This window comes from Belonocnema kinseyi, chromosome 10 (assembly GCF_010883055.1).
Source record: "Belonocnema kinseyi isolate 2016_QV_RU_SX_M_011 chromosome 10, B_treatae_v1, whole genome shotgun sequence".
Taxonomy (NCBI): domain Eukaryota; kingdom Metazoa; phylum Arthropoda; class Insecta; order Hymenoptera; family Cynipidae; genus Belonocnema; species Belonocnema kinseyi.
The window spans coordinates 30,264,011-30,277,660 of NC_046666.1; the positions used below are offsets into that span (position 1 = coordinate 30,264,011).

The following is a 13,650-nucleotide window of genomic DNA, read 5'->3' on the forward strand; positions in this document are numbered from 1 at the left end:
CCTCACTTTCCTTCCTATGCCTAGCTTGCCTCTACACCATACTTTCTCTCCCCAAATTTCTTTCTCCTACTAACCTTTGACTCATTTTGTGCCCTCTCTCTACCTTTCGCTCATCAATCTCCTTTACTTCTCCTTCTCCATTTCCCCATCTATTCAATACTTCCTTTCTCATTTTCCTTATCCTATTGTACTTTCCCTATTTTCTCCTACTTTTACACGTCTTTATAACTGCTCCTCTTTTACCCAACTATACTTCTATTCTCCAGCGATGATTCCCCTCCCCTGTCTCCCACTTCTTCCTCTTTACACACTCCCGCTGCTCTCTTGCTTCCCCTTCTTTTTTCTCATTTTCCCTAATTTCCCTCTCCTACTTTATCTTCTCTACTTACTCTTTATTAAAATAATTGATTTAATCAACTGCCTATGTAAGAATGTAGAGAAAATAAGAATTATTTGCATAATTAAGGAAATTCACCAAAGTTTCAAAATTCAAGGTTAAAAATCTTGTATGAAATAAGTAAATCTATGTACGTGTCCTCTCATCACTTCAATTTACTTCCCTTAATTAGTTTCAACTCGCTTCTTATTTTCCGCACATCCCCTCTTCTACTTTCATCTAATTCAGATACTTTCGGTACCCCCATTTTCCGTTACTTTGCTTACCCCCCAATCCTACTTCGTCTACATTACCTTCTCTAATTTTTCCTTCCTTTATCTTCTCTTATCTTCTCTTATTTTCACTCAATTCATCTACTTCTTCTAAATTTACCAACCTTTAGAGCCCCTACTTTTTTTCTTTTATATCCCATCACTTCCTATGATTCTTTTCTGCTTATTTCTTTCCATTAGCTCTCTTTCTTCATTACCCCTAGTACACATGTCATAATTTTACTTACTTTACGTCCCCTTATTTCTCCTCACTCCCCCTATCACTCTTTCTTTCTAATTCTTTTCCACTTATATTGTTTTGGACTTTATCCTTGCTAATTTAGCCTACTTTAGATTCTTCCCGTACCCTTATTTTCCTATACTTTAAACACTGCGCTTCCTCCTGATTTCCTCTAATTTACCTTCCTTAACTTCCTTAACTTCCTTAACTTCCTTAACTTCCTTAACTTACACTTCCCCTACTTCTCCTAAATTCTCTAACCTTTAATGCCCTACTTCCCCTTCTTTTATTTTCCATGACTTCTTATTACTCTTCTCTGCTCATTTCTTTTCTTTTGCTCCATTTTTCAATTTATAATCTACTTTGTTTTTCTTACTTTCTCTTTCCTCATTTTCCATCACTCCACCTACTTTACCTCCCCTCATTTTCCGTCCTGAGCCTCCCCTAGTTTTCCCTTTTTTCATGTTCCCTAATTATTCCTCACTTTTCTTATTACTCAGAGTTTTTAATTTTTTCCGCTTATTTTTGCCCCCCGCTTCCTTTTTGCTAATTATATCTAATTCAGATGCTTTCCGTGCCCTCATTTACTTTTAGTTTACCTTCTGCCCCTCCTCTATTTTCTCTAATTCACCTTCCCTAATTTTGCGTTCCTTTATCTCCCGTTATTTTTAATCATTTTCCCCACTTCTCCTAAATTTACTACCCTTTACAGACAATAATTTCCCTTAGCTCTCCCTCTCAATGCACATACTATCCCTCCTCTCGTTTTCAACACTGCCCCCCCCCTTAATTTTTCCTTCCCCTATCTCTCCTCATTTTCACATACTTCCTATACCTATCTTAAATTCACTACTCTTTACAGCCCCTACTTCTCTTTCTCTCATTTCATATCACTTTTTATGATTCTTCTCGGCACATTTATTTTCTTTTTCCCTCCTTCTCTATTTATTAATATCCCCTGTTTCGCCAACTTTCTTTTTCCTCATGTCCCCTCATTTCACCTACTGTCACTTTCCATGTTTCTCCCCATACACCTCCGCGAACTTTTTTTTACTTCATGCCTTACTTACCAGTGCTTTTCCGGATTCTCCTTCAAAATCATTGCCACTATCAGCTAATAAGAAGATGGATGCTGCCATAAAAGCACAAGCCCATAGAATACAAAACAAATACTCCTAAAAAAAAAGGTTTATTAATTTACGATGGGTTAAACAACAAACAAAATTTGAAATCAAAAACTTGCTAGTACTGAAAAGTTTTATTTGGTTCGCTTATATCCTGTTGCTCATCAAGTCATTCAAACCTCCTTTTTTTTCCTAACCTCACCTACTCCCCTATCACTCCTCTCTTTCCCTTCCTTTACTTGACGTTTTGCCCACCCTTCCCCAACTTCTTCCTCTATTCCCACTCACCACGCTTCGTAAGATAACACTCCCTTTCCCCTACTACCCCTTTCATAACATTAAGTTCCCGTTTCTACTCGCCCTAATTTCTAATCATTTCCTGTACTTCACTTTCTTCACTTCCTTCTCTTTTTCCTTAATATCTCCCATTTTCCCTGCTTATTTTGTTTTCAATTTATTCCTCATTTCTTACTTTCTCTCCATTAATCTCCATTCACTTCTCCTACTTCTCTTTCTCGAATTCGACTACTATTTATAATTACCCTCCCCTCGTTTTTCACTACTTCTCCTTTTCTAATATCCCCTCATTTTCCATCATTACCTAACTCTCTCTCCTCATTTATATTCGCTTCACTTAATTCCTCCACTTCACTTAACTTCCCTCACTTTCCTTAATTCCCCACACCTTACTTCCGTCCCCATCCTTTACTTCATACACCCTGTTTTATATCACTTCCTATCCTACCCTTCTATCATTTGCGATTATTTTCCATAATTCCCAAGCCGTCGTTCATGTCTCCTCACTTCACGTACTGCTTCTCCACTTATTTCCTTTAATGAACTTCCCCTCATTTACTCTTCATTTATCTCCCCTTATTTCAACTCACCCCTTCTACTTCCCATTTATTCAATACCCTTCATTTCCCTTACTTAATTTTCTTTATTTTCCATCTCTTCCTCTAAGTCTTCTCAGCTCATTTTTTCTTTTTTTTACTGCTTCTCTTCAAGTTTGATATACTTCGCCTGCTTCATCTTTCCTTATTTCCCCTTAGTTAGAATATTTCCTTTTTTATCCTACCACACATCCCCTAATTTTCCATTAATTTATCGCCCCTTGCTAACTCTATTGTTTATTCGCTTATTTCTTCTTCAATTTTCCTTTATCCCTTCTTTTATTTCACCTTAAGTTTCCTATTTACCCTTACATCCTTTTCTATCACTTCCTATAATTCCCAACACATCGTTTCCCTTCATGTCCCCTCTATTCACTTCCTCTACTACGCGGTCCCTGATTTCTCCTTGCTTCCCCTAATTTCGCTCACAACATTTCACCTTACTTGCCATAATTATTTTTCCCTCATTTTTTCGCTTTTCTCCAACTTCCCTCCCCTAATTTCCTCTGGTTTGTCCTCTCTTGTATCCCCTCACTTTCCCTATTTCTTGGCCCTTTTCCTTGTTACCCTCAACCCACTTTCCTTATTTCTCCTCCCCTATTTTCCCTATTACTCATCCCTCTCTGCTCGTCTTACAAGTAACCCTTACTTTCTCTTACATCCCCTTCTAGGAAAAAAATATGTTGGATGAATGACTGGACGGACACCCGAGTACGATAAGGAGTCCAAAATACAACTTTTCAGTGATAGGTTCTTTTTTATTTAAATTTTCTATGAGACTGCCTTATTTTGTTTATTTCTTTTTTTTTAAGGATGCAATCTGAAAATTTATACTTACAAATGGAAGAACATTAATACATGGTTTTTTGAAAGCACCAAATGCATACAAAGCTAATAAGCACCCAGTAATTGTGAATCCAAGTGAAGATACTAAACTAAAGCATATTCTAGGTGTTGAATTAGCATAGTGAGATTCCCTTATTACAACGAAACTAACAATGTCGAATACCTGTAAATAAATATTACTTTTATACATATCGTACTTTTTTTTTAATTTCATTGATTTCTCTTCAGTTGCGTTTAAGTTAATAAAAATTATAACGATTAAGAAACCTTAAGCGAATAATTTTTTTAATTGTCACATGATTATGGTTTTTTGAGCGATTAAATATTTTGTTGCTTAATTGTAACTAAATTGTTATTTTTTTCGGAGGAGCTAAACATTTTCTTTAATTCCTTAAACTGAAGAAAGTGCGAAAAAATATTTTTAATATTTATATCAGAGCAGCCCAAAAACCTCGTTAGTTTTTTTTCTCATATGGCTCTCCTACTATTTTGGCAGAATTAAAAAATAGGGGTTTCTCAAACCCATTTTGTAAAAAAATAGTTTTTTTTTTAAAATTATAATAGCAGTTCATAATGGAATATTTTACTTTTGAATATATCGATTGTTTTATTTTTAGTGACATATATTAAAAAAAAAAATAAAATAATAACATTTCCGACGATGCAACATTCCCTAAAAACAAAATATTTCTGAATTATGAAATTACCGAATAATCAAATTTCCGATAATAGATCATTTCAAAAATAAAATTGCCGAAATTTAAAAATTATAAAATTTCTAAAGATCAAGAATGAGGAGATTCTTTAAAAATTATCACGCTTATTTATGAATAAAATAAAACAAAACAATTTTCAAATTTCTTAGATTGATGAAATTTATGATTCGGAAATTTTCGTGTGTCAATATTTTATAATATCAGCAATTTTATTTCGAGAATTATCTTGTATCAGGAATTTTAATATTCAGTAACATTATAATTTGTCGGAAATTTTATTATTTGTAAATTTCCCAATTCAGAAGTTATTTAATTAATGACAAATTCACAATTGCAGAAATTTTCCATATCGAATATTTTATTTCTCGAAACTTTTCTTTTTCATGATTTTTCAGTCGTCCCAAAATTAATTCAGTCCAAATAAGCCATACTTTCCTTTTTTTAATGGCCAATTAATTATTTTATTTTGGACTACATTCATTATTTTATTTTCGGCAAAATACAATAACAAGATTTTTAACAAAATTGAAAAAAATCGGCATCTGTCAATCATAGTTTTGCAAAATATTTATTTGATTTTTAGCGCTGATTTGAATGGATAATTTCATTTTGGCATTAAAAAGACTATAGTAAAAGAATTAATTTTATTAGCGAAAAATAAAAGAAACAATTTTTTCATACATTAATCTGTATTTCGAACCCCTACCAAATAAAAAAATAAAATTATAAATCCTTTAAACTTCCCAAAAAAGAAATATTTGTTTTAGAAAATTCTTGAAATTTCCTACTTTACAAAATTTCAAAAACACAACATTTCCTGATAAGTTATGAACTTCCCGGATCTAAAGAATTAAAGTTTTTAAAATAATAAATAAATAATAAAATCAAAAATACTCTCTATTATAAACTTTTGAATATTTTTCAAATTGGTAATGTTTGAGTAAAAAAATTGTAAATTATCGACAATTTTATAATTTCGAGAATTGAGGGCCCGGATGCAATAAGAGAACGAGCGCTCGAAAATGCGTAAAATTATTGTCCAAGCGTCTCAAGATATCAAAATTTTAAAGTTAAAGAAATTAAATTTTTTAAATATTAATTTATGGAAAATAACTAGGCAGAACTTTTTAATTTAAAGTCACTTAAAGTTTTTCCCGATAAATATTTTTAATAATGAAGTTTATAAAGGTAAAAAAAATACTTCAATTACTTGTTGAATGAAAAATCATTATTTTATTCAACATATGAATTATAATCTAGATTTATTTCTGACTATTCAAGGAAGGTTTTTGGAAATTCCATTGAATTGAGAGGAAATTTTGCTTCACTTTTTAATTTTTATTAAGGTAGTTGTACCAGAAGTCAGATATCTGAAAAAATATTTTTTCTATGATTTTAAGGATAAAAATATTATAACTGATGTCATTTCAAATAAAAAACATAATTTTTCTTATTGAAAAAATTTAATTTAATAAAAAAAACATCAATTTTATCCATATTTTTGGGATTACATTTTTTCTGACCATCGCTTTTTACCAATTTTTACTTTTAAAATTGGAAAAAGTTGAATGGTAGAGAATGTTTTCCCGAAAAAAAGCAACCATAATTTTTCAAAATGCAATCTTTTTGCAAAATTTGGTAATACGAAGTTTAGAAAAAATTTAATTGCAAAAAACATGGTCCAAATTAATGTTTCTTTTCGTCAATTTTAACATTTTCCATAAAAAATCATGTTTTTTATTTGGAATGACATCGGTTATAATATTTTTATTCTTGAAATCATAGAATGACTATTTTTTTCAGATAACTGTTGAAAATTTAAATTTTAAAGTTAAAAATATAATTGTTTTGAAGAAAACTCGTTTTTCTTTGCATGAAAATTAATTCTTTTTGGTTCAGAAGTCTACTATTCTATTCTTTATTAAGATTTATTCATAATTAAAATTTAAACATAAAATGAATAAAGTGTTAAAACAATTTCAATTATTATTTGGTTAAAAATTCGATAATTTTCTCAAAGAAGTTAATTATTTTTTTGACGATTAAATAGTTCTTATAAGAAGATATATCCCGTTCGATAATAAATTGAACTGTTCTGTAGAAAATTCGTATTGTTAAATTGAAAATTCAAGCTTTTTAATTATAAATTTTAATTTGTTTAACAATTTTGTATCTTTTGATCAGAATTCACTTTTTTTGTTAACCTAATGCTTCAATTTCCTAACAAATTGTTGCATTTTGAAATCTAAAGACTAATTTTCTGCCAAAAAGATGAATTTTTATAAAAAAGATAATAGATCATATTTCAAACGGAAAATATGTTAATTATAAATGAAAAACAGTTGAAATAATTTGAAAAAAACTAATTTTCACCCAAATAATTTAAATTTAAATTTTTTAATTAAAAATATGAATTTTCAACAAAAAAGGTCATTTTCAACCAAACACATTAATTTTCTACATTATTATTGAATTCTGTAGCCAAAAACAAGAATTCTCTAAAAAAAAGTTATATTTTTAACTATAACATATAAATTTTTGACAAAAAAGTTAATTTAAAACCAAAAGGTCGAATTTTATAGTGAAATTATGAATTTTGTACAAATTAGTATCACTTTTAGCCGAGTCGTGGAATTTTTAATAAAAATGGTTAATTCTTATCAAGAAATGTGATAGTTGACATTTCAACCAAAAAAGAATTTTATTAAAAATTGAAAGCATTTTAATTAATTTAAAAAAAAAAAAACTCATTTTCGGTAAAAATAATTAAAATTTTTTAAACGCTTTTTTCAATTTATGTATTAATTTAGATACATTCTTAATAAAAATTTACAACCAAACAGTTAAATTTGCAAGTAAATTGATAATATTAATCTTATTTATATTTATAATATTTAGTATTAATCTATAATATTACAACATAAATAATTCATTGAACGGCAAACATGGAACTGATAAAAAATATTTTTAATATTAATTAATTTGGTTCATAAATATATTGTGTTGTTTAAGAAAAATGTAAAAAAAGATCTGACTAGCTTTAAACATATCCTTTTATATTAAATAACAATAAAATTAATAACGTATTTTTTGTTAGAATCGATCAAATAATTTATTAGCCACTTATTATATCGACTTTTGTACCAAAAATTCCAATTCACTATTTTTAAATTTATTGAATGTGGGGTAGCTTTTTGTAACTGTCCCAGTAATTGTACGTTTACCTTATAAGTCCATATTTAAAAAATTATAATTTTTTAAGTGAAACTTTTGTTTGGACGGGAGTTAATTAAAAAAAAAAAAAAAAAGATTGAACGAAAATTTCTCCAAAGACTTTTTTATCAGTATCCCCACTACTGCCACATCAACCAATGACTGTGTTGTATGCTCGCGCTCTCTCTGCCCTCTCCTACTATGTGATCTCCTCAAAACTCATATTGATTTCTTACGAAAAATTTCAAAGTTAATCCATTCAAGTTTCACTTCTGCCATGTGGCCCCACTGTCACACACTTTTTTCTACTTTAAACTTCGAATCTCAGAGATACTTGCACAATTATTTTTCTCGTTTTTGGGCATCTTTCAGAGTCGGGAATTTTATTTTTGGGAATTTCGTAGCTAATAACTTAATTTTTATATTAAAAAAACACAAATTACCATCTCTGCAACTTTGAGAAAAATTCCTACACTATTTACTAATTCAGACTTTTTTGTATTTTTTAGACTACTGTCAACTTCGCCTCGAATATTAGAATCCACATTTGTCGATTCCGATGGATGTGACGTAATATTCGTGAATGTCCCAATTTCGTTAACTGCTGATGTTTGATAAACTGGTAATTCTGATGTTGAGTTTCTTGTTGATGTTGTTTCTTCGTTACCATCTGTAAACCCTATCGCCATTTTTTTAACCAACTGTAAAATAATATTATTAATTAATTTTTTCACGAAAAAAAAACAATCTTTTAGAACAGATTTTCGGTTCCAAAGAAGCTTAAAAAAATGAACCTCTCTAGTTGAAAAGGAATCCGAAATATCAATTATTTATAAACAAAATCAGGGTGGCGATTTTAACCAAAGACAAAAAATGTCCTGTTTTTTTTTCGTTTCGAAAATATTTTTCACGGTCAATTAAATGAAAACATTCTATCTCTAAAACTAAAAATTTTTCCATTTGCAGTAATAAAAAACGAACTACAAATTAAAGTACTCAAAATGGAACTCTCAAATTTTAAACTTTAGAAATTCTATTTTAAACGTTTTTTAATCAAAACATTTTGTATTCAATTGCTCGATAGTCTACACGTAAAAAATGGAAGATAGTAAAAATTTTCAACTGGAAAATTTAGAATAAAATTCAGATACATTGCAACAATTTTTAAGTTTTAAAAATTGATAATTACATAGATTCAGATTCAATCATAAAAATTGAAAATTTTAAAGTTATATTATTTTAAACAAATTTAAAATAGAAAGGTAAAAATATAAACATTTAAATTTGGTTAAACTGAGTACTTCTTAAATTAGGAGTTAATTTATTTTTATTAGTTTAAACATACTTGAAAAGCCTTAAAATTTTGTTTTGCAATTTTTAGAAATCTAAGTTTTTTTTTTAATTAATTAAAATTAAAAATTATCTTTGATATTTTGTTAGAACTTCTAATATAATTCTTTTAAAATAAATTGAATTTTTCCTACAATTTTTAGAGTGTCCTGCAAATTAAAAAAAGAATCTGAAAATCTTCCAAATTCTTTCTTAACAATTTTGGAAATCTTTTAAAATGTTTTCGAATATTTTTGGAAAATAATATTTCAAAAGAAAAAATTATTTTCAATTTCCCATAAATAATAAGTGTCCGATTGCTAGTTAAAACCCAAAATTTAACAATTTCATTTACAAATTAAATTTTTTAAAAAAGCAGTCAAAATTGTAAATTTCAAAATTCCTCCAAATTTTGACGGTTGAAGGATTTCTATTTCAAACAATTATGTTTTGAATTGTTTCATTTTAAATATTTTGCTTTAATTCATTCTTCATAAATAAACAGTCAAATATTTCTAAATAATGAATAATTATTCCTTCTCTTAATTAAAAAATTTTAAATTGTATGGAATAAATATTAAATATTTCAGATTAAAAAAATATTTTTAATTTAGCGAAAGCCTTTAATTACAAATATATTATTATGAAATTATTTTTAACTTAAAAATAGGTTATAAAGTTCAAATACGACGTTTGCATTTTTTAATGAATATAACCTCCAAATTGTTTAAGTTTAATTTTTAAGATTAAAATCTGGAAATTCTTAATTTTAATCTAATATCAAATAATTTTGACAAATTAATTATTGTTCCCTTTTCAAAATGATTCATTTATATTTTCATTAAATGATTTGAATACGGTTTTTATTAAAATTTGCAACTTCAAACGCTTTAGTTTTTAATTATTTAAGTGTTTAAGACTGCATTTTAAAATTCTTTAAATTAAAAATGAAAATCGAAAATGGAAATTTTGTAAAGTAGAAGATTTTCGAATCACGGATTGTAAACTAAATTATGCCCTAATTGAGAAAGTCAACAATTTAACTAATTATTTTTTAAACTTTGGAAATCGAAGTTGGACAGATTTTTTTCTATTTTTTTTTTAAATTAGGCTTATTTTATAGAATTTTACAAAATATTAGAAAAAATTCGAGTATGTTAAAAAGGGTTCTTAGGACTTTTACAATTTCGGAAAAAAATCAAGAAATATTTGATAAATTTAAAAAAAATTTACCAAATTTTTTAATATTTCTATTCTATTCAAAACGACTTAAAATCGTATAAATATTTTTAACTGAATCACATTTATCTTAATTTTGTTTTCAATCATTCCAAATGTAAAAAAGCCTTATAATATTTTAAATTTTCTCAGGAATTTAAAGAAAATTTGTTTATTCTCTGCAAAACTTTCGAAATTATGTGAAGGTTTCTAAAGTTTTTTGAAATCTTTAAAAATTTAGATTTCTAAAAATCCTTTGGAGTTTAAGACTTTTTGAATCTTTTGAAATATTTAAAACCCTTTCCTAATTTTTTCTCAAATTTCATTTTTCAAAATAATAAATCATTACACATTTTCACACGAATGGCATGAAAATCCTTTTTTTTTAATCTTTTCAAAATTCCTAAACCTTCCAATCTTTAAGAATTGTTCATAAGTTTCCTGAAGTTTTTTTTAATTCTGCAAAATTAAAAAATCGCCGTAAAATTTTTGAGATTCTTCTCTAAAAATTGTAGAAATCTTTTGAAATGTTTCGAAACCTTTTTGGATAATCTCCTAAAATTAATTTTTTTTTACAAATAAGAAATCATTTAATTTTTGTCTAAAAATCAAAATTTGTTCATATTCGTAAAACATTACAAAATTCTTTAAAAATCTTAAAAAATTATAATTCTGTTTGAATCCTTTTACATTTTCTGAATATCTCTTAAACTGACTCACATTTTTTTCTAAAATTATTCAATATGGCAGAATGGCAACATTTTGCTAAAATCTTTTACACTTTTAAATGAAGTTTTAGGTAATTTCTTTTTTGTAATATTTTTAATTTTATTTTTAGAATTTATTTCAAAATAATCATTTAAAATTTTCTCTTGCATTTTCAGAGCATTCTTTTTATTCTCTTGAAATCCTCCAATATTTATTTTGTCTAAAAAGTGTTTAAACCCTGAAAAATTTAAAAAAAAAATGTTACAAAGTTTTCCATATTTTTTTTCCACGTATTTGGAAATCTTTAAAACTTAAATTTATTTTTCAAAATGAGAGATCAGCCATTTTAAATTTTCCCAGACATCATGAAAAAATATCTCGCCAAATCTTTCATAATTATGAGAAACTTCTAATTTCTGTTTCGAATTCTTCAAAATAAGGTTTTTATCGATAATGTTGCGATACATTTAGAAATAAATGCCAGTATAAGGTAAAATTATTCATTTAGAAATTTTGATATACAAATATCACAACTGTAATTTTTTGACTGTGAATTCTCTTTTGTTAAAGCTTCTTTGGCTTTAACAAAAAGTACCAATTTTATTGATCATTATTATTATATATTAAATAAAAAAAATTTAATAACATTTTTTTAAAAACTGAGCATCTTATTTCACAAAAAAACTGTTAATACTCGGTTTTTTGCCACTATTTTCATTTTCTCCATGAATTTAATTTGTTTATTTTTAATCTTATTTTTCACAATTAAAAGTAAATTTAATTTTTCTACCTAAAAATTGTAAATAACTAATTTTTTAGATTCTGTTTAGGTTATAAACTTTAGCCTATTGATGTTGTTCGTGCCTTGCGTCGTTTTAAGTTTTCGAAAAACATTTTAAATTTAATTTCCTACGATTAAAACTAAAACTAGTGTTTTCATCAAAAAATTATTAAAAACAAATTTTTTATCTCTTTTGCAGGCACCACTTCACTAATAATTATTCAACAATTAATTTTGCAATAATTATTAACTTATTACTAAATAAATTAGATTAGAGTTAAATAGCCGTAGATTATAATAAATTTTAAAAAAATGTCTAGAATGACGAAATTATAAATGTGTTACCTGATTGTTGCAGTCGAAGAAATATTTTCTCTAGACCTCCGCTTTTTTTCTCATTTTGTAATTTTAATTTTCCTCAAGACGAATAATGCGAAGTAAAATCAGTCGTAGGGACCAGCTGATTCTGGGGCGATAAAAGATAAGTAGCGAAAAAACACCACTCCATCGCACATCTAATTTTCAAGGGTAAATAACAATAAATATTAGATTTTCCATTTTATTTATTTTTTTTTTGTAAATAAACTTCAAGACTGTATCATTTTTAGAAGTGGAAGGCACCAAAGTGCGCACAATTTCAGATTTGGGGTGCAACTAAATAAAGAACAACGCCCTCTTCGTTTCAATTTTCCATCTTCTTTTATTGTAGACAAATGGAAAAAGACAGGAGGATAGAGTCGAGAAAGTTACTAGAAGTTACGGGAGACCCTAATCGATATTTGTTACCCTCACCCCCACCACTCAGTGTTGGCTCGTTAGATAGCGGCTATACGCATCGGTATAGGGATTTTTTGTTCTTTAGTGTAAAACTAGAAATATATTTTAATTATAAAAAAGATTTTTTTAAATTAATATTTCGAATTATTATTTAATTCTCAAGTTTATTTGTTTTTATAAAGTTAGATAAATATAGTTTTTCTAAGAAAATCAGAAAATTCGAAAAGAGTTTTCAGATTTCACATGTTAAATAAATATTGTAACAAAAAAGTTCATCTTTAACAACTTATTTGATTTTTAAACGGGACAACTGAAAAATCGCAAAAAATAAAATTCACAACGCTGCAAAATTCCAGAATAATAAAATTCGTCAGTTTTCTTTAAATTCATATCTTTGTTTGAAAATATAACTGAAATTGTCATTAAAATTGTTACGGATTTAAATATCAAATTTTACATCTTTTTTTGGTGAAAATTTAACTACTATCTTAAAAGTTGAACTGCTTTGTTACCAGAAAATTTGTTTTGAAAAATATTTATCAAATATTAATATTAAATATTTATAAAAAATTACATTATAACTTTCGTTGAAGTTTCGGGACGATTGAAAAATCCCGAAAAATAAAATTCCCGACACAGTAAAATTCCCGAATAATCAAATTCGCGAATAATAAAATTGCCGAAAAATAAAAATACCGATTTGGAAAATTTTCAAATAATAAAATACACGAATAATAAAATTAACGAAAAATAAAAATACCGAAATGGACAATTGCCGAAAAATAAAATTCGCCAATAATAAAAGTGCCGAAAAATAAAAATACCGAATTGGAAAATTCCCGAATAATAAAATTTCAGAATTATAAAATTCCCGAATCGGAATATTCCCAAATAATAAAATTTACGACAGTTTATAATATTACCGAATTGGAAAATTCCCGAATTTTAACAATTAGAATTTTTTGTGAATATATTTTATTGATTACAAATACAACAATAAGATATTAGTTTCAATAATTATTTTTAACATTTAAAATTTCCAAGCCTATTTTTTGAATTAAAAATAGAAATAATTTTAAATATAATATTTCTAAGTAACGCATGTTTTTTTAATGTTCACAGTATTTGAAAAAATACAAAAAGCGTTCGAAAAAAT

General features: G+C 26.9%; 1 protein-coding gene across 1 annotated transcript in view; it reads right to left on the reverse strand.

Moving 5' to 3' along the window:
- The window catches only part of LOC117181832, a 13,536-nt gene extending 1,166 nt beyond the window's left edge, over positions 1-12,370 (reverse strand). Inside the window, exons 1-4 of the mRNA XM_033374827.1 lie at positions 12,063-12,370; positions 8,125-8,382; positions 3,745-3,915; positions 1,960-2,064 (exon numbers count right to left, since the gene is read on the reverse strand). Of these exons, the coding sequence (XP_033230718.1) occupies positions 1,960-2,064; positions 3,745-3,915; positions 8,125-8,370 (522 nt within the window). The 5' untranslated portion in view covers positions 8,371-8,382; positions 12,063-12,370. The remainder of the gene's footprint in view (positions 1-1,959; positions 2,065-3,744; positions 3,916-8,124; positions 8,383-12,062) is intronic.
- Between the last annotated feature and the right edge of the window lie 1,280 nt (positions 12,371-13,650).